Source organism: Lethenteron reissneri, chromosome 11, assembly GCF_015708825.2.
Source record: "Lethenteron reissneri isolate LAM-NWPU_2019-01 chromosome 11, ASM1570882v1, whole genome shotgun sequence".
Classification (NCBI taxonomy): Eukaryota; Metazoa; Chordata; class Hyperoartia; order Petromyzontiformes; family Petromyzontidae; genus Lethenteron; species Lethenteron reissneri.
Genome location: NC_083789.1, coordinates 7,255,728 through 7,275,143, shown reverse-complemented (window position 1 = coordinate 7,275,143; position 19,416 = coordinate 7,255,728). Strand labels below are relative to the sequence as shown.

The following is a 19,416-nucleotide window of genomic DNA, read 5'->3' as shown; positions in this document are numbered from 1 at the left end:
ACGTTTATCAGTTTGAATCTCATAGTGCACATCGGTATACGCCGCTATTGGCGACAACGCTGAGCGACGCCTCGTCCACGTGAACAGCGCGGCCGCCTATACGATCTAGCAAATCGAGCTACGGGAACTCGCGCGGTGGGGGGCGGTGTTCATTTTTCGCGTTTGCGTTTAGAGCGGCGGCGACGACGGCGGCCTCGCCACCGTACAATCGACTCGAGCGAGCGAAGCGACCGTGCATTATCTATACGTAACTCCGATAAATAACAATCAAGCTATACTCTACCAGACTACCGCGGCTAAACATGCGCGGTGATTAAGAGAGGCGGTGAGAGATTGAGCGAGCGAGCGAGCGACGGTGGTGGTGGTGGTGGTGATGTAAGCACGTGGTGGTGCTGGTGGTGGCTTTCGCTTGACGCCATGCCCTTGACTGGGGCGCTGGGGGCGGACAGGCCTCGCTCGGCGTCGTCGTCGCTTTAACGAGTGGAGCGAATTAATCTGTAGCTTGTGACACGTCGTTGTCGCTCGCTCGTCATGCTGGCGAGAAGCTCCAGCCTGCCTCTGGGCTCGCTGCTTGCCGGCTGTCGATGTCGAGGCTTCTGCGCGCGGCCTCTGCCGACTCCGAGGGCCTCGTCGTGCAGAAGATTCGGTGAGTCCAAAGTGTTTGCTCGTCGTGGGAACGTGGAGTGTCTCTCGCTGGTGTTGTGATGCAGCGAGGCTGCGACAGAGGTGGTTTCTAGTCAACCATGTGCCGTGTACAGTCGTGTTGTGTCAGTCGGCCGGTGAAGGGCCTCTGCGTGAGTGGTAGAGGTTATTTGACCACGCTTCTGGCTGGTCAACAACGCCTATTGTTGGTTAAATGCGGAGAGCATCGAGGTGGAAGCAGAAACGTGTACGGTGGAGAGAGAGAGATAGAGAGAGGAAAAGTGGCGTTTGCTGCTCTATTATTCCGATAGCCTAGCGGCTGGGAATACTGGATGGTCGGGGGGGTCACCCTCGCAAGTGCCTGTCCAGGCTCAGGTTTGACGAGATGGATCGGGCGCATTCTGAGTGACTTTGGGTCATTTAATTTTACGTGCAAAAGTCTTCGTTGAACGCCGTGCTCCCCGTGTGTCCTTCGTAAATAACAAGCAGGGCCCCATTTAGGGTGAAATGTCTCTTTTTTTAAGAAACCACACTACGAGAAAGGGGGTACGGGTACTGCAATACCCTAGGTCACGGGGACCCAGGGGAATAGGAGGTCATCGGAGGTAATAGGGCAAAAGTTATCCATGGGAAACATAATTTAAGGCCTGCACTTAAAAGTGGAAGTGGGAGAAAGCAATACGGGCAAAGAGGAAGGTCCAGACCTTTGAGACAGCAGAGGAGAAGGGGCCGACCACGAGAGTTGTTGAAACTAAGACGAAGAAGTGCAGGGAAAGTGTTCTCAGTGTGGGCTTGTGAACGGGCCAGAGGAGGCCTTGTGGGGAGGGGAATGCCAGACAGTAGGAGCAGCAGAGGAGAAAGAGCGACCATGGGGGGGGGGGGGGGGGGTAAGTGTTATTGGAGAAGTAAGTCTGCTACAGAGGGGGAATTGGTCTTAATCTCTGACTTGAATAAGAGGGCTTAGTCAGCAGTGGCAGGGAGCGATGTGATCAGAATCAGAATCTTTATTTAGACTGGAGGAATCCGTTGAGCTATGGAGTTTTTTTTTCACTATTGTCCAGTTCTGCTTATGTGCAGGAGCGAGATGGATTTTTGCATCTCAGGCCGTGAGGGATAGAGACGACGAGAGAAGGCCTTCCTTCATCCAGCAGTGAATAAAGCATGTGTGATGACTGATCTTAATTTTAAAGTGTATTCGTGTAAAGCATAAACGTGGCCTGAATGCGTGCCTATTCTAAATACATTTTTAAGTAACAATTTGCTGCCAACGTTTGCTGTTCGCAGTAAAGTAGATCTTAAAACAGCCTGTTGGCAAATTAATGCCCTGGCAGTATGCTTTCAAAATAGGCCAACATTGCAATGCAGTATAAAATTAATACATTGCGGCCATTAGATAACCAGGCAGGCTGTCACCGTCTCTCCTGTAGATATTAATAACACAGTAACGGTCGAGTACAGTCATGAAGGTGCTGCGTTTCACGTAGTTTGCAGAAATTTCACTGTCGAGGACAATGTTCCCATGTGTAAACCCAATTGGATGATGTTTCGAATTTGCCAAATTTTGACCATGACACAGGCACACAATGGCCTACTCGTTTCGAATGACGTCAGGGAACCTTTCACGTCCACTCCGAATATTTGATTTTTATATACTGCAGTAATGACCAGGGCGGCCTATTGGATTCGAACCATGAACTTTCGCAATAAATGAAAAAAGCACTGGCTTGGTGATGTCCCCGCCCCATTCACGTTAGCATTCTTTACTTGGACATGTTATGTGCCCATTCATAGGAATATATCATTTACACCACTGTTTAACGACTGTAAATTATGTTGAAGTGCCAGGTGTACCGATCAACAAATTATTATTGGGTGGTTCACAATTTTAATTGATGATCCAAAGCAAGTGGTGGAAATCCTATAATCTTATGCCAGGAAGCAATTTTTGAATGATTGAATTATATGAACCAGATAACATCAGTGAATCTCAAGACTCTTATTCTTAGGTTTTTTTGGTAAAGTCACGTAGGTAAAAAATTTAAATTAATAAATTAAAATAAAATAAAATCAAAATCACGACGTTTCGGAGGCAACACAAGCCTCCGTCTTCATGTGTAACTGTCACAGCACGATAGCTGTATCAAGTGAGAGAAATTCCAAGAATACAGTCCTTGTATATATACTGGTTGAGGGTGGGAGGAGCCAAGGTAGGCCCTGAATATTATTTGTTTAATTAGGAGTCTGAGAACTCTTTAGCCTGTATTGGAATGTTTGATCATAAGCTTGAGTGAGTATTTGGCCGGTGATAGGTTACCCTGAGAAAACCAATACGTTCAAGGGGATAACCTGCTTAAATGGTTGTAAATACATTATCTATTTATTTATCTTGTTTGGCTTACCACAAAGTGGTTCTAATTTTTACGACTACGCTGTACACAGCTTGAGTTTTTTTTTTCTCCAAACCTTGGCTCAATTACAAATGTATATTTGTAAAATTCATAATGAATTGCAGTCACAATGTAATTGTAAATGTAATTGAAATTAGCATTGGAATTATAATTCTCCCCATGTCTGGCTTCTTTGGGGTCATAACTCTGTCTGGGTACTCATTGTTTTTTGGCCTTATACACCACACACAGGGCTGAGTCTAAGCACTTTTGCACCTAACTAAACCCCTCTCAATCTCACAGGATCTGGAAAGTTAAGGCCGTTGTCGGCGGTGACAGGCTCGCTTCCCATGTGGTACGTGGAAGGTCTGCGTGGCACGTCACACTCGCGCCTCTCCTACCCGGATGGCAGCGAGCTGCAGGAGGTGGTGAACCAAGTGGGCGACCTGAATACCAGGCGCTGCTTCATCACGGAGCCGCGCGTGGCCCATTCTATCACTGAAGCCCTGCAGATCAACGAGGGTGACGAGGCCGTCGTGTTTGATTGCTCTGCAGGTCGGTTTCCCGGCAACAACAACAGCACCAGGGAAAAGGGATAAGGCTCTAGCTCTCATTGCTTTTGGTGAAAAGTATGTTATAGTGGTTGTCCTGTGGAGAGACCTGCCACTACCATGGAAGTGGGTTTTTCACTGCTGGCCTTATTTTAAATGCTTAATGTCATTGTGGGGAGTGGTAATGCAATGGTTAGAGCACTGGAATTTGACTGTTGTGACCGAATTTTATTTCCGGCCATGGCTAACATCAGTGGTGAACGATATATAAACTGGTCGTAAACGTCACTTCCCTTGCACCAACCGACACTGATCAGTGTGCAGAGGTATCGGGTGAAACAACCTCCATGACTGACATGAAACTGGAATGTCTTTGTCCAGGAGTGGATTGACAAAAGGCCTGTAAGTTTAGAATAGGAGTTTTTTTGGGTTCGATCGCGTAAATATAAATGCGTCGTTAAACCCGCCACCACCCGACACAGTCAATTAGTAAGGTTTGGCTGTGTCGGGTGAACGGGTTTAATGACACATTCATATTGACACGATCTAACGCAAAAAATACTCTTAAGGGTAATATTGGTCGCGAAAGCCTGCATGTTAAACTGGCCTGTAAGTTATTGTAGAAACTGAAAGCAGTTTTAATACAACTTGAAAGTTAAACTGATTCCATTACACACATAAGTGTGTATATGTACTGTGGAATGAGTTTTTATCATAAATATTTTGGCATTTAGGCTTTCAAACAACTTTGCGCTTTTTATTCTAGCAACAGCTCTTTTTTACATTTAAAATGTTGCACGTAAATGTATTAAGTTCATGGCAATATTGGTCATACTCATCAAGTTTGCTGGTGGGCAAGTCCGAAGACGATAAATTGCTTGGGGAATGTGATTTTAAATGTTAAGCTGTCTGAAGCGTTAGCTAAAAAATATCTGCTTCTATAAAAAATTTCAGGGCCTGGAATTTTAACAAGAGCACTCCTTAATTCTGGAGCCAATCGAGTGGTGGTACTGGAACGGGACAAGTTGTTTCTTCCTCCCTTGCAGGTGAGCCTTTTAACATGAGATCCACAAAGCTGTTTCCACGTTGTAGATTCAGCCTTGTGATTTCTAATAAAACAAACAAATGCGGGCGAATTGCTACTTTTGTGATCTGTATTAATGGTGTCTCTTGGAATTACATTGAAAGAGGAACACTTGGACAGAGAACATCCACAGGTAAATGACATCTTTGAAACTGGCAAATGGGCTTTAACAAGACACGTTACAAGGGCTGATTCACGGTCGATGATCTATTGGAAAAACACGGCAATCATCGCCCCGACAGCAAACTTAGTAGGACCCTCCTAAAAGAGTCTCTAGACTGAGGTGTTCCTGGGTCAATGTTGCGTAAAATATATATTATTGTGATGCTGTATCGCCCCCTCCTGGCTACTCAATATATGTACATAGCCTGGCACAAACGCCGTGGTGACGTCACCGGCACTTAGTGGCGAATGACGATTGTTGTATAATATCTGGTAACCCCAGGCAATTTGTTTTGTAAACTTGAACTATTTAAAAGCACTCAAACTAAAGCATGTGATGTTTGTGAAAACAACACGCAGCATTACACGAAGGTACATTTTTTTATGCTTACCTGAATTATAAATGTTCCATATTACTTTTTAAACAAAACATAATGTTGCGGATCATATAAGCAACAAAATAAATAAGCAGACATATCTTTATAAATTTGTCCATCCACATGAAAAATAAGTGTTTTTTACACTTCCTGTCAACTACAATGCCTTTATAGAGTTCATAATTTCAGCCACATTGGTTCAATCTAAGCAAATTAAACCTGTTTCCACATTCAGTGTTGCATCAGCAGTGACAGGCTTTTTTTAATCAAACTACTGAAATATTTCCGTGAGATATGGTCCATTTGAAATGGTATTTATCTCTTCGAAAGCTCCACAATGTAATGCTGTGCCGTTGGTGGAATAACAAGCATTGCGGCAGCATTGTTCAGCAGTGGATGCACACAGCACCTGTTGATTTGCAGTAGGACTCGACCTGTCCAGTGGGCAAACAATCACAGCGCCTCAGGTTAAAATAGAACTGTGTGCTGCGTTTTGATGAAAGCGTGTTGCTGATTCATGGTGTTTTTGACAGCCAAAATGTTTTTTTATTCCAGGAATTGGAGGAAAGTGCGGAAGGGCGCATGAACCTCTTTCACTGCGATGTCTTCAAGCTGGACACCCATGATGGGCTGTTGCGGCCACCCTTCATGAGCTCCAAGCAGCTGCAGGTCCAGCTGGGCCTTAAAGAGTGCTCTTGGAATGATGGTAAGCCAAGTTGGTGGCGTTGCATGTGGACAGTGTATGACAGTAGAGCCAGTAGGTTTGTTAACTGTATTCACAAACGTTTGAGTGTTTGCACCTGGAATTGTGTGGGTTATCTCCGGGTGCTCCTGTTGCCTACAAGATTAAAAACACCTCTTTAAAAAAGAGCTCGCCAAACATCCCAATACAGAACCCTCCCAAAAGTGTTGAAATTCATTGAGGTGGTTTTGGATAAGTTACATTATTTTTTATATAACAAATAGCACTATAACACAAACGTTTTAAAAGTGATTCCAACCTTTTCTCTCAGGTCTTCGAATATTTATATGCCACAGCTTAGGAAAAATTGTTCATGATTTCTGTATATGCCATATCATGCTGATCACAATGTCTGCTCTCCACAGAGATTCCCATTCGTCTGGTGGGCATTCTGCCTTTGAGGAACCCTCGTACCATCCTTTGGAGGCTCATCTATGCCGCCTTTCAGGGAATCTCGGTCTTTCGCTTTGGAAGAGTAGAGCTCAACTTGTTCATAAGCGAGAGAGAATTGCAGGTAGGATGCACAGCCACTGCCAGCCAACTGTATTAACTATGACTACACTCATTAGACCTCCTTTGCCAGTACCAAAATAAAATAATAGGTGTTTTCCACTTTTTTCTGGCAACAAAACTGAAACCTTTTTACAAGGATTCATGTCTGCATCTACCACAAAACTTGCAATCAAAATGCAAACAAAAAACACCCTCTGATAATATATGCATTGTCCTTGAAACTGATTGGTCCACACCAGAGACAGCTTTCTTTTGAGCCTCGTCTCAATTGGTGCTCGACCAGATGACGCCAAAAGGCGTACAGTTTAAAGACAATGCACTATGAAAGTAATTAGGGCTCGGGGTAAGCATCTACATCATTAGACCACCTTTGTAAAAAGGTTTCAGTTTTGTTGCCATAAAAAAGGGGAAAAACCCTATTATTATGACTTACACTGTAGAGTCATAACCGTGGTTGTCTTGTGGTGAGAGCCCAGTGCCTTTCATGGGAATGTGGAATTGCCTTCATGCTCGTATGAGCAGGGAGACTGACCTTTGGCTTACACTCCTTGATAATAACAAACTTAACATATGGCAGGCATGTGTGTTGATTGTTAGTGCCAATTTAATTGGAGTGAATTTGAGAGATATTTAAAAAATATAACTGGTGTGGTAATTACCATAGAAAAACATTGTGTGGCACAAAAGATCCATATCGATGTTTTTCATATTTGAATACAATGCAGTTTTAAGTGGCTACGTCCCAGGACAGCAAGTCCCCGCTTGACGCGGGGGTTGAGGTTCCTGTAATTTTCCGCATAAAACAAATTCGCGTTCAGCGTGAGTAATTATCCCATAAGGAATCATGGGTAAAGGCGGGGGGGGGGGGGTGCAGTTCCAGCCTGTAATTTTAAGATCGTTTTCATTTGACAGTACACTGTTTTACATCTTTCTTTGTAAATGTGTTGTGTTTATATAGTAGTTCTATAAAAAATTCTATTTGTGACGGTCATTTATTTAAATATAAAGTATGTTGTGAGAGAGATATGGCGAGTGAAAAAGATGAGAGAGAGCGACAGGGATAGTTCACAATTGGTGAAATAACGCTACGCACACAAAAATGCGGAACGAAGAGTGAGGCAGAGGAAGGCGGCACATTGTGTACCACAGCGCGCATCAGTACAGTCGGTACCAGCTCCCAGCAAAACCGAACAACGCTGTCAACACCCATGCCGCTCATAAAAGTAGTCCGTCACACGCTAGGATTGCATTATAGTGGGCACGTTAAGCGGAAAACTGTAAAAAAAAACCGCACTAAAGCGAAAACGCGTGATGCAAATGCGTGTTCAACAGGGATTCACTCTACATAATGGAATACTTGCGAACATTTGTTATGGTAAATACCTCAAATGTATTGTTGGTGTGCAGAGGTATCAAGTTAATGGTGTATTTTTTGTACAGAAAATCAGATCGTCTCCTGGCGGCAAGAATTACAGTTCACTCAGCATATTGTGGCAGATAATGAGTGACATTACAGTGATTTACCAGGTGAGCTGTTTCTCTTGTACTTTCATATCCTTGGAACTTTAAACTTTACATCTTTTCATGCTTTAATGTTCAGTGAAGTGCATTACATGAATGTGAAATTTTGGTGAATTGGATGCCCTGCAGGAAGTAAACAGGTTACTGTGATCATTACTAGTCAATTACTAGCATTTCAATTATTCTAAAGAATGTGTAAACACCATTCGATGACATGTCCAGCCCATGTAGTATTTTCAGGTGTTGCCTTTTGTATAAATCTCAATATGTGAAAACTAAATATTTACCGACTGCACCAACGTATGTACAACGTGAGTAATGCTTAACTTGCGTATGCATGTGGTTTCAAATCATGTCCGTTTTGCATCAGTGATTTTTCAGCTTGTTTATTTTTTTTACATGCTAAATATTAACTTTTTTTACATGCCAACCGAAACGTTGTGGAATAATGCACAATAAACCGTATGTCGTGGAAAGTTATTTTATGAGCCTATGTTCGATTTCAGGAGTCTTTGACTTCAGTGGTGACATGTTCAAATAAAGCCCTGAAAACGGACTTTTTTTCAAATCATGTAAGTGCCACCTATTACAAATACACACTGTGTTTTAGTTGTAAGCGAAGGTACGGCATTGAAAGTTAATCTTCCAGTTTGCATAAAATTTTTCAGCATTTATTAATATTGCAACACATGCGTATTGCTATAACTCAATTGCCAATTTAGCTCTTTGATGTGGTTTTGGAGTTGATGTTTGAAATGTTACTCTACATGCTGTGTGCTTCAGGAACTGAGTTTAGTCTTTCATTTTCAAAGCTCCCAGCATGTAGAGAGAAATGTCAGACATCGTGCTGAGCAACATGTTATACAACCCGAACGCACATCGGGACTATACAGAACAACCGCAAAAAAACTTGTGTAGTCGTATGCTAAAACATGCAACTCTTCATCTGACTTAGCAGGTCCAGGCTGGAGAAAAGCTATGCCTCATGCAGCTGAACCCAAGGCGTGAAATCACCAGTGTCCTTAACTACCACAGCATGGACCGGTTCATGGCCATGATAAATCACTGCCTCTCTCGGCGCAGGAAAAAGCTCGAGGATATACTCAAGTGAGAGGCACCTTTGAGATATTTGCGATGTCGGAGGAGACCTATATTGTCAATTTAATTCATGTTTTCCAACTCGGGTTGAAAATGTTAATGCATAAATCTGTCCATCTGTCTGTAATGGGGGGTGAGGGCATGATAACGCATATTTAAAAATAATCCAATATCAAACACTTGTGTTGCTATTAGGGACTTGCTCTCTTGAACAAGAGCCATATTGATCAAATGGTTTCCCATGCCCTTCCTGGCAGAACTACAATACGAGCCCTATTAACTCATTGCTGCCTATGTGGACATACTGCTTCATGCATGCCTGTATATGTAATGCAAACAACTATTGGTAATCTTTTTTGATGGTTACATTGCTTGTAACGTTAGTTATTGTCATATCTGTTGTATTTTAAGCCTTTAATATAGCTTTTTGGAAAAATTAATCATTCTGTATCATAATAAAGGTTTCATTAAAAGCTTTAAAAAGTGTATAGTTTACGGTGTCATGGACATTTCTAACTTGCACGTGTGGGTGCATGCGTGTGCTTCTCTCCAGCCTCTGGAATCCCGGGAGTGGTGCACTTGTCATGGCACAACTTGGGCTGTCACCAGAAGTGACCTCGGGCGCAGTATCGCCCAGAGACTATCTGCGACTTTTTGAAATTATTGAGCTGTCGGAGGGCTTCCGCTCCAGCTGGCTTTACACGGAAAGCATGGACAAAGTGATCTATTAATGGCTGTGTGCTGAAACCACCGACGTCTCTGCAATGTCATTGGAAATTCGGAGAATCCCAGTCAGATGGAAGAGAACGTCTAAAATGACGTTTGCAGGAACTTTCCCAAGTGATTAAGATGGAACACTTGGTATCCCTACAAGTGTGGATTTCTTTTCGGAGTATTGTGCGAAGCTCCTTTTGATAGAGCAGTGTGCTCACAAAAGGATCTACATTGTAAAAAGGAACTCGTCCGCAGGAAATGGACAGTGAAAATGTAGCAGTTAAAAACCAATGAGTACAGGGTTTTCTCTGCCATGTCGACAAATCAACTTCAAGAATGCTTCGATAAATTACTAGAAATAGAATAAATTGCACATGCTGAACTGTACCACTGATGTTATGAATGGGAACTTGAAAAGATGGTCATCTTCATACCTTTGCCAGGTCCTCAGTGCTGCACAAAACGGTGGGCGATTATATTTTGCTGGACAAATAAGGCGTACTATGTTCATGGTTCACAACTCATTATTATGGGTTGTATTGTGTCATGTTAAACATGTATCTGTTTACCAGATGTTAGATACCGTTATTCAGTCTAGGTTTGTGAATGTTATATTAAAGTTGTGGCTATAAAATAGTGTATTTTAAAATTTGCTTAGGCTTTATTGTCTTTTTTCAACATTTACAAACCATGACTTGATCGCAATGGTGTTAACCAGAAAATACCCAGTGTAAGAAATTGCTATGAATTAAACAAAGTATTGTAATCGTCAATGTGGCTGTACTATTGCAGGATGTAGTGCATGCTCAAAAATAAAACTGCTTTCATAGGATTGAATCCCACAGATGTGCAGTAAATTTGTGCAGCATTGAAAGTGTATGCTACCTGCTGTTGGTGGCCAATAAAAGGAGTATTGAATTTGTAAATGTATGCTTTTTTGCCATTGTCATGTGACAAATGCAACTAAAATATAATATAATATCAGTGGGATAATCATCCAGGTCTTGATAACAGAGAATATATTGTATTCCAGCAGGTACTTAGCTGGTTCTAAATAAATAAATGACGGTTGTGTTAAGTTTGAATCGCTGGCAATTTTTTGGTGGATAATGACACGTCTGTTAAACAGATTTTCATCCTTCATCAACTATGTACTGCAATGCTATTATTTAGATCGTTGAATACTGAGCTATGCTATAATAGCTAATTTTTACAATATTCACCATAAACTTTGCCACTGGTTGAAAGGTTGTGACCTGGAATTGTGATGAAGGATTGCTGCACGGTTGCTAAATGCCTTTGTAATGTCGAGCAAGCGTTTGCTTTTTGCAAGAAACAGCATTTTTGTGATTGTTTTACCATGTGTGGGAATAAAGCATAATCTCGTGCTTTTTTATATGGTGCATAAACATGTGATGGTGTTTTGTGTGGCTTCGTGAGCTTGCGGATTAAGTTTAGTATGTTGAGTGTGTTTGCGGTTATACACGGCATTACAGCTCTTTGTCACTTCACTGCTACGTAAAGGTCACCTTACACCATATGGATGTTTTAACAATACACGTTTAATTCGGTGCGTGTTTGTGACCGTGAGAAGCATAATAGACCTGGAGGCATTGAAGTACAAAAATTGCATATGTATGTTGAATTTATTTCGCACTGTACGTAGGCATCTGTGCTAATCTGAAGTGCACATGATTACAGTGGCTTTTGCAATGTCCTCTGCTGCCCATGATGTAGGAATGCATTCTGCTAACATGCTTTGCATGGTGGTTTTCCATTGCAGCCGTGAGATTGCGTGCAAGGCCCAGGTGATTTTTGTCATACCCTTAAGGAAGACAACTTACGTTTATAGATTGTTTTCAAAATAAACAGTCTCTTTATCCATCTCTCTGCATTGCAAAGGTCTTGCAGCTCCGCAGCATTAACTCAAGACACGCATACTGCATTGGTTTTGACACTGTCTCAGCAAAATCTGTGCTGGTGAACTGCCAGTATTGCTGTAAGGAACCCCTTTGCGATGTGGGTCGTAGTACCATGTGAATAATTAACTCTCCGTTCAATTGGCATTGCAATGTTTTAAACAAAATTGTGTTTTTGAAGATGCTATTTTTGTAGCTATGTGACACTACATATTAACTGAACTTGGAAAATCTACTTTTGGAAATCTGAAATCCACTTTGTGTCAACATTTAGGGTATGCATAGTTTCAGAGCCAATGAATAAACATCTCAAACAAAGCTGGGTGAATTTTGGCATATTTAATAACACCATAATATTTTCATTATTAGTCTTGTGTAGGGGTGTTAAAGAGAGGGCCCGTTATGCATGGCAGCCTATGGAAAACAAACACAGTGGGCGGGGCTACGTAAGTGCACGAGGAGGTGCCCTCTACGACGTCCGAGCCAGGCACCCTGGGGGGGGCTGGTTCGAACGTTATGATCCCCCGGGGCCCCACCCCTCAGGGAGGGGTTGGGTATAAAAGGGGATGTTCAAAGGGCTCGAGTCAGTTATGTTTAAGCTAAGGGAAGAAGACTGAAGACGTCTTAGATAGAGCCCTGGACTCCCCTAGTTCGATGTCCTTTTCAGGGCCGGACAGGACTGAGCCAGCGGCGTGGTCCCGAAAGCCAGAGCCGGTGCTCTTGTAAGAGCTGGTCTGGAACTCCGGGTACCGGGCCCGACTTACCAGTGTCGGGCCAGTTAGCCTCCCCTAGCCCATTAGTGGAGGATTCGGGGCTAGGACAGAGTTAGCTAGGGGTGTATCCCGAGTTATACGGGTGAGGGGGCCGATACCCCCTCGAGTGTGTATATGCCCACTGTCGTATTGTGAAATAAATATACGTGTGCCTCAACCTCGGCGTCAAGCGTCTTCACCGGTACTTCAACTGGTGTCAGAAGTAATTCGAACATGGACACGCGGAAAACAGCGCGGGCCAAAGTACCGCAGGAGGAAGACACTGCCGAGATCGTCAAGCCCGAGACGGCTCCACAAGACAAGGTGCAGCCGGGGCCTGACGCCTCCTTACCGGGGCATCGAAATGAAGAGGGGCCGCAGCCAGACGCGTTACGGCTGGCTCACGGGAGGCTGGCGGAGCTGCTGTATGCCGCTGCCGCCACGCTGGAGACCATCACGCGACTAGGGGCCGGTGATCCAACACGGGGCGAGGCGAGCCAACGACCAGGGCGCCTTCCCGCCATTTCGGAGCAGTCCGAATTTGAAATTCCCGCCATCGACGCTACAGCTGTTCGGGGCGTGGCCAGCCTAGACATCTGCTCCGACATCGCCGTCGCTGAAGCTGCAACGTCATCACAAGCGCGACAGGCGATCCCATCGGCCGTTCGCACCGACGCACAGCCGAGTGGTGGTGACATCAGCCTGCGGGAGTCCACAACGACCGCTGCGCTTCATCAGAGACTGCCCCCGCTGAAGGAGTTCATCGGCGCGGAGGGGGACTAGGCCGGTTTTCGCCGACGTTTCCTCGCCCATCAGGAGATGGCGAAATGGTCCGATGAGGAGGCTCTCTGCGCGCTCCTCGACGGCGACGCGCTCGCCGCCCTCACATCGGCGCCGAGAGAGAAGCGGTCTACGTTACCGATGGCACTACAGCTGCTGGGCGGGGTCTATGGACCATCGGCTGAATGCCGACAGCAATTTTACGACCGCAAGCGGGGTGAGAAGGAGTCGCCCCTAGCATATCGGACGAGCCTCCTGGCGATGGCTAAGTCGGCCTTCCCTCGTATGGACGACGACGGCGTGGACGCGATGGTCACGGAGAAGATCCTCCTCCTGGCAGACGACCTTGACATCGCGGTCGTCGCCCGGGAGGACGAGGAGATGACATCGCTCCAGGCGGCGCGGCTCCTCCACGCCAACCTCCTGTCACTGCGGCGGAAAGCCAGCAGGGCATCGGCGGGGCGTGCGGTGGCTGCAGCCACCATCCCGACGGAGGAGCTCTACGCCGTCGACCACCGACCGCAACAGGCAACAGGAGCACGGTCGGGCCGGGACGGGCCGGGCCGTTTCAACCATCCGTCTCCTCCAACGGCGCTCCCGCGGTGTTTCAACTGCGGCGTCCGGGGCCACGTCGCCTCGGGGTGCTGCGCTCCTTGACAGCGCGGGACGACACCTCAACGGGACGACGGGCCTCATCACAAGCTCCACCATCATAACCCGGCGAGTCGCGGCACCCCACATGTTTGGCCCACGCACACACCCGTCACGCACTCAAACACCGCAACGAGAGGGGGGCCGATATCGCGCACCATCGCACCATCACGCACCACCCCGGGTACTCATATCGAACCCGGCCAGTGGTCCGTGCTGGCCGATCGTGTAGTAGCCGCATCGTCGGGGTCGTCGGCCGTTGTGGGGCACATCGACGGGGTTGAAGTGCGCATCCTGGTCGATACGGGAGCATCGGCGACCATTATTTCGGAGTTGATTTACAATATTCTCCCTGTCCGGAGTCGTCCTTTGATGCCTGTTAACGTACCATTCTATGCGGCTAACGGGGGCTCACTTGGCATCATCGGACAAATTCGTGCCCAAATTTGTATTGGGGATATTAAATTGTCTGGGCCGATTTTTGTTTCCTCCTCGCTGGCGGTTCCGTGCCTGCTGGGGACGGACTTCCTGGCCAAAATGCCGATTAGGATATTGATCGACCAGGGATGTATTGAGCTCCCGTCGGGCAGACGCATGGCGTTTCTGCCATCGCCTGTTACGACTCGGACAGCGTTCGCGACGGTGCCGGCATTCGTAGAGAGAACGGTGCGCGTACCTCCGGGGGCGCAAATGTTGATTCCCTTGAAACTTCGGCGGCCCTTCGCTAAGGGTGTTGGGGCCCAAGGGGTTCTGCTGGGGCCGTCTAGGGCCGGGGTTAGTGGACCTCATTTACTTCCGGCCCAGACCATAGTAAGAGGGGACGGTGAACCCTTCATCGCGGTCCTCAATGTGGGCTCGCAGACGGTGGTGGTCCCACAGGGGACCGTGCTTGCTCACGCAACGCCGGTGCCATGTGAGGAACCCGTCGCAAATCACGTCAGCGTTGTCCCTGCGCCGCGACCGCATTCGGACAGCGATGAAGGGTGGCTCGAGGCGCTTTGTGCGGGATCGACGGACCTGTCAGATTCAGAGCGTCAACAACTTAAAACACTACTGCGGGAATTTTCCGACGTTTTTAGTCGGAATAAATACGATTTGGGTTGTACTCACCTGCTGCGTCACCATATTGACACGGGTGACAGCGCGCCAATTCGCCAAAATCCGTTTCGGTTGAGTCCCGCCGAAAAGGACCATGTCAAATCGGCTGTTGATGACATGTTGGCCGCCGACATCATTTCTCCTTCCACCAGCCCTTGGGGAGCGCCGATCGTCCTGGTTAAAAAGCAGGACGGTTCGTTGCGGTTTTGCGTTGATTTCCGGCGTCTTAACAAAATTTCGGTTGCCGACGCATACCCGCTCCCTCGGATGGATGAATCGCTGGACGCCTTGGCGGGAGCGCGATTCTTTTCCACACTGGATTTACTTTCGGGATTCTGGCAGCTTCCTCTGGACGATGATTCAAAGCCTAAAACTGCTTTCCGTACACCGCATGGCCTGTTCCAATTCAACCGGTTGCCGATGGGCTTACACTCAGCGCCGGCAACTTTCCAGCGTTTGATGGAATTGGTTTTGGCTGGATTGCAATGGGAGTCGTGCCTCATTTATTTGGATGACGTTATCGTCTTTAGTAAAACTTTTGACGAACATCTCCAGAGGTTGCGGGCGGTTTTCCTAAAGATGCGGGCTGCTAATTTGAAATTCAAGCCCCAAAAATGCCATTTGTTGCGCGATTCGGTGCGTTATTTGGGGCACATCGTGGGACGCTCAGGTATTGCTACCGATCCCGCCAAAACGCAGTGTGTCAGCTCCTGGCCGACTCCCACCTCGGTGGGAGAGGTCAGGAGTTTCATTGGGTTCGTGTCGTATTACCGACGGTTCGTCGCTGATTTTGCGACAATTGCAAAACCCCTGCACGCTTTAACATCTAAAGGGGTTCGGTTCCACTGGGGTCAAGAGGAGGAGGCTGCTTTCTGCTCCCTTCGGGACGCCCTGGTAAAAGCCCCTCCCTTGATTTACCCAGATTTTTCTAAGCCCTTTTTGCTCGACACCGATGCGAGCAACACGGGTATTGGGGGTGTGCTTTCCCAGGTGGTTGATGGCGTGGAACGGGTGGTCGCGTACGGTAGTCGGGTGTTGTCTCCTGCGGAGCAAAGATATTGTGTCACCCGTAGGGAACTGTTGGCAATTGTCTATTTCATCCAACAGTATCGCCCATATCTGTACGGTCGGCATTTCACCGTCCGCACAGATCATGCGGCACTACAGTATGCCCTGCGAGTTCAACAACCATCGGGACAGTTGTCTCGATGGTTGGAGGTTCTCCAGGACTTTGATTTTGAAACCACCTACCGTAAGGGCGTTCGCCATACGAATGCGGACGCTCTGTCGCGCATGCCAACCACCTCCGAATGTGCATGCCTCCTGGGGTCGGGACGTTGCAGGCCTTCAGGGGACGCATCGGTTCCGATCTTGGCAGCCATCGACGACGACGAACCATTGGTTACTAATTCGATCGAACAACAGGGAAGAGATTCCCTGTTGGGGTTGCCCGTCACTGAATGGGGGCGCCTCCAAATGGAGGATACCTCCCTCCTCGGGTGGCGTCGTCGCGTCGGGGGTGCTGGGCGTGTGAAGGGTGATTCGGATGCATGGGAAATGGTGCAAGGTCTGCTGATGCATTGGGACGGCAAATCCCAGCGACATCGGCTGGTGGTCCCTTCTGGGTTGCGAGGCAAGGTGGTGTGGGCCGCGCATGAGCGCCTATTACACCTGGGGACCCAAAAGACTCTTGCACTGCTACAACTTGATTTTTTTTGGCCTGGCATGACGAGGGATGTTGGGGATCTATTGGGATCATGCCCTCGGTGTGCGCAACGGAAACCGCCGGCGCGGGAGTCTAACCCGCCCTTGCAATCGATCAAAGTGTCCAGAATAAATGAGCTTGTCGCGCTGGACATTTTGGGCCCATTTCCTGCCACCCCCAGGGGCAATAGGTATTTGTTGACTGGTGTCGAGTATTTTACACGCTGGCCTATGGCCTGGCCCCTGGCCAACCAGTCGGCAGCAGCCATCGTGGAGGCCTTTGTTCAGGGATACGTCCTGGACAAAGGTGCTCCGGAGCGGCTGCTGACCGACCAGGGCAGAAATTTTTCCGGTAAATTACTCAAACAAGTCTGTGACCTCCTAGGCACGAAGAAAATTCATACCTCCCCGTATCACCCGCAAACTGACGGGATGGTCGAGCGCCTGCATCGCACCATTACGTCAATGATGTCACAGCAGGTCTCGGACTCACAGACTGACTGGGACCTGCATATTCAAGGGGTCTTGGCGGCATACCGGATGGCACCCCATGCAGCTACGGGATTTTCCCCCTTTTACCTCATGTACGGTCGCGAACCCGACCCGCCTGTTCGCGCCCAGCTGCAGATCCCCGAGCCGCAAGGGAAAACTAAATTGGCTGACCACGTCAAATTTAATCTGGCCAAATTAACAGAGGCGCGGGATGCTGCAATGCTAAACTCGGACCTCCGTCAAAAGGCGAATGAGCGCCTCAGGCTGGGTCGGGCGCACATGATACAGTGGAAGCCGGGGGACAAGGCATGGCTGCACTGTCCCCAAGTGCCACTGGCTACCTCCTCTAAGCTGGTGCGGCCGTGGCGGGGCCCTGTGGAGGTGGTCGAAGTTTTGCGACCACAGTGCGTGCGCATTAAATGGGGGAAGCGGCGATGGTTCGTGCACCCCTCTAGGTTAAAACCCTTCGTTGCGGTACACAAACCCACTTCACACATGCGTGGCCAAACGTGTGGGGGGTCGACCGACTCATTGGGTCCGTCTCCGTCGTTCTCACCTAATGCCTTGCCGGCCGTGCCACCTCCAGGTGCATCAGGACTGACGGGCTCACGCCCGACCACCCCTCCTGGGGATACCGACGGTCGCGCGGCATCGGATGAGGACTCACTCCGGGACGGACAATTGCCACCTGACGGTCCGCCACCCGGGGTTACCCCGTGTGAGGGGCCCGCTGCAAGGACGCGCGCAAAAATGCGCAGACTGTTATGAGGCCGGAAGATGTGTACATAGGTTGTGTTCATTGTGTGTTGTGTGGGTGGTGTGTTCCCTGCCCATTGAAATGTACATACGTTGGGTTCACCTGGTGTTGTGTGTATGGTGGGTTCCCTGCAAATTGTATATAGGTTGTTTTTTTTACGGAATTCGTATTTATTCAAGGGGGGGTGCGTCGGGTTGTTTTCTCTTCTTGCTGTTGCATTTTGTTGTGTTCTTGTTGCTGTTCTTGTTATTGTTGAAAAATAGTGAGGCACACGCGCGGTCAAGGTGTAAATGCACTTTTATTGTCATTTTTGTATGTTGGCAGCCGGGACGGCTGCAAGCTATGCGGGGGGGGGGGGGGGGGTGATGTAGGGGTGTTAAAGAGAGGGCCCGTTATGCATGGCAGCCTATGGAAAACAAACACAGTGGGCGGGGCTACGTAAGTGCACGAGGAGGTGCCCTCTACGACGTCCGAGCCAGACACCCTGGGGGGGGGCTGGTTCGAACGTTATGATCCCCCGGGGCCCCACCCCTCAGGGAGGGGTTGGGTATAAAAGGGGATGTTCAAAGGGCTCGAGTCAGTTATGTTTAAGCTAAGGGAAGTAGACTGAAGACGTCTTAGATAGAGCCCTGGACTCCCCTAGTTCGATGTCCTTTTCAGGGCCGGACAGGACTGAGCCAGCGGCGTGGTCCCGAAAGCCAGAGCCGGTGCTCTTGTAAGAGCTGGTCTGGAACTCCGGGTACCGGGCCCGACTTACCAGTGTCGGGCCAGTTAGCCTCCCCTAGCCCATTAGTGGAGGATTCGGGGCTAGGACAGAGTTAGCTAGGGGTGTATCCCGAGTTATACGGGTGAGGGGGCCGATACCCCCTCGAGTGTGTATATGCCCACTGTCGTATTGTGAAATAAATATACGTGTGCCTCAACCTCGGCGTCAAGCGTCTTCACCGGTACTTCACTTGCATCAGCGTGTCAATATTAATTGGTTGTTTGGCCTCGGTTGTGGGAATATATATATCATGGCCCAAATATCCGAATATTAACAAGAGAAATGCGTATTGCTGTACGGTATTTGTATTTTGAGTACATTTGCAGCAGTCTGACAATCCGCTACTGGATGAGTATTCTCTCCACCAGGTGGTTCGTGAGGATTATTTGGTCATACTTCAGACAGTCAGTCTCCAATACTTCAGTCTGAGTCAGTCTGAAGTATTGGAGGCACAGCAGACGTTACGATGTTGTACCATACAACAATACGTAATATAACAGTCATTGTCATCGTTGTATAGAATATAAGTAACAATGGTAAGCAATTATCAAAAATATATATCATAGACTTGTCTGCTACGTCGTCATGTTGTCGTTTTTAGGATTGAATCTTATCTAATGACCGTGTTTCTAAAATGTCATCGGTAGTATGCACTTATTGAACAATTTCTTTAGGCTCGTTGAAAAGTGCTCAAATACGCGATGTA

General features: G+C 47.5%; 1 protein-coding gene across 2 annotated transcripts; it reads left to right on the top strand.

Annotated features, from left to right (window-relative positions):
* The first annotated feature begins 171 nt into the window (after positions 1-171).
* On the top strand, positions 172-11,212 carry TFB2M (transcription factor B2, mitochondrial). 2 transcript variants are annotated; one of them, XM_061549952.1, is made up of 9 exons: positions 172-646; positions 3,333-3,584; positions 4,535-4,626; positions 5,759-5,909; positions 6,311-6,459; positions 7,899-7,985; positions 8,486-8,551; positions 8,938-9,086; positions 9,631-11,212. In XM_061549952.1, exons 1-9 carry the CDS (start codon positions 532-534, stop codon positions 9,806-9,808), a joined length of 1,239 nt encoding a protein of 412 aa, XP_061405936.1. In that variant the 5' UTR covers positions 172-531; the 3' UTR covers positions 9,809-11,212. The 2 variants fall into 2 exon arrangements, with proteins under 2 accessions (XP_061405936.1, XP_061405935.1); XM_061549951.1 differs by having other exon boundaries at positions 8,935-9,086.
* The last annotated feature ends 8,204 nt before the right edge of the window (positions 11,213-19,416 follow it).

What these genes read in the sequence shown, in the direction of transcription:
- TFB2M (XM_061549951.1), top strand. Translation starts at nt 532, where the DNA reads ATGCTGGCGAGAAGCTCCAGCCTGCCTCTGGGCTCGCTGCTTGCCGGC. An exon ending in AGAGTGCTCTTGGAATGATG is followed by an intron (nt 5,910 to 6,310) that starts GTAAGCCAAGTT and finishes TGCTCTCCACAG; the next exon opens with AGATTCCCATTCGTCTGGTG. An exon ending in AAGCTCGAGGATATACTCAA is followed by an intron (nt 9,087 to 9,630) that starts GTGAGAGGCACC and finishes GCTTCTCTCCAG; the next exon opens with CCTCTGGAATCCCGGGAGTG.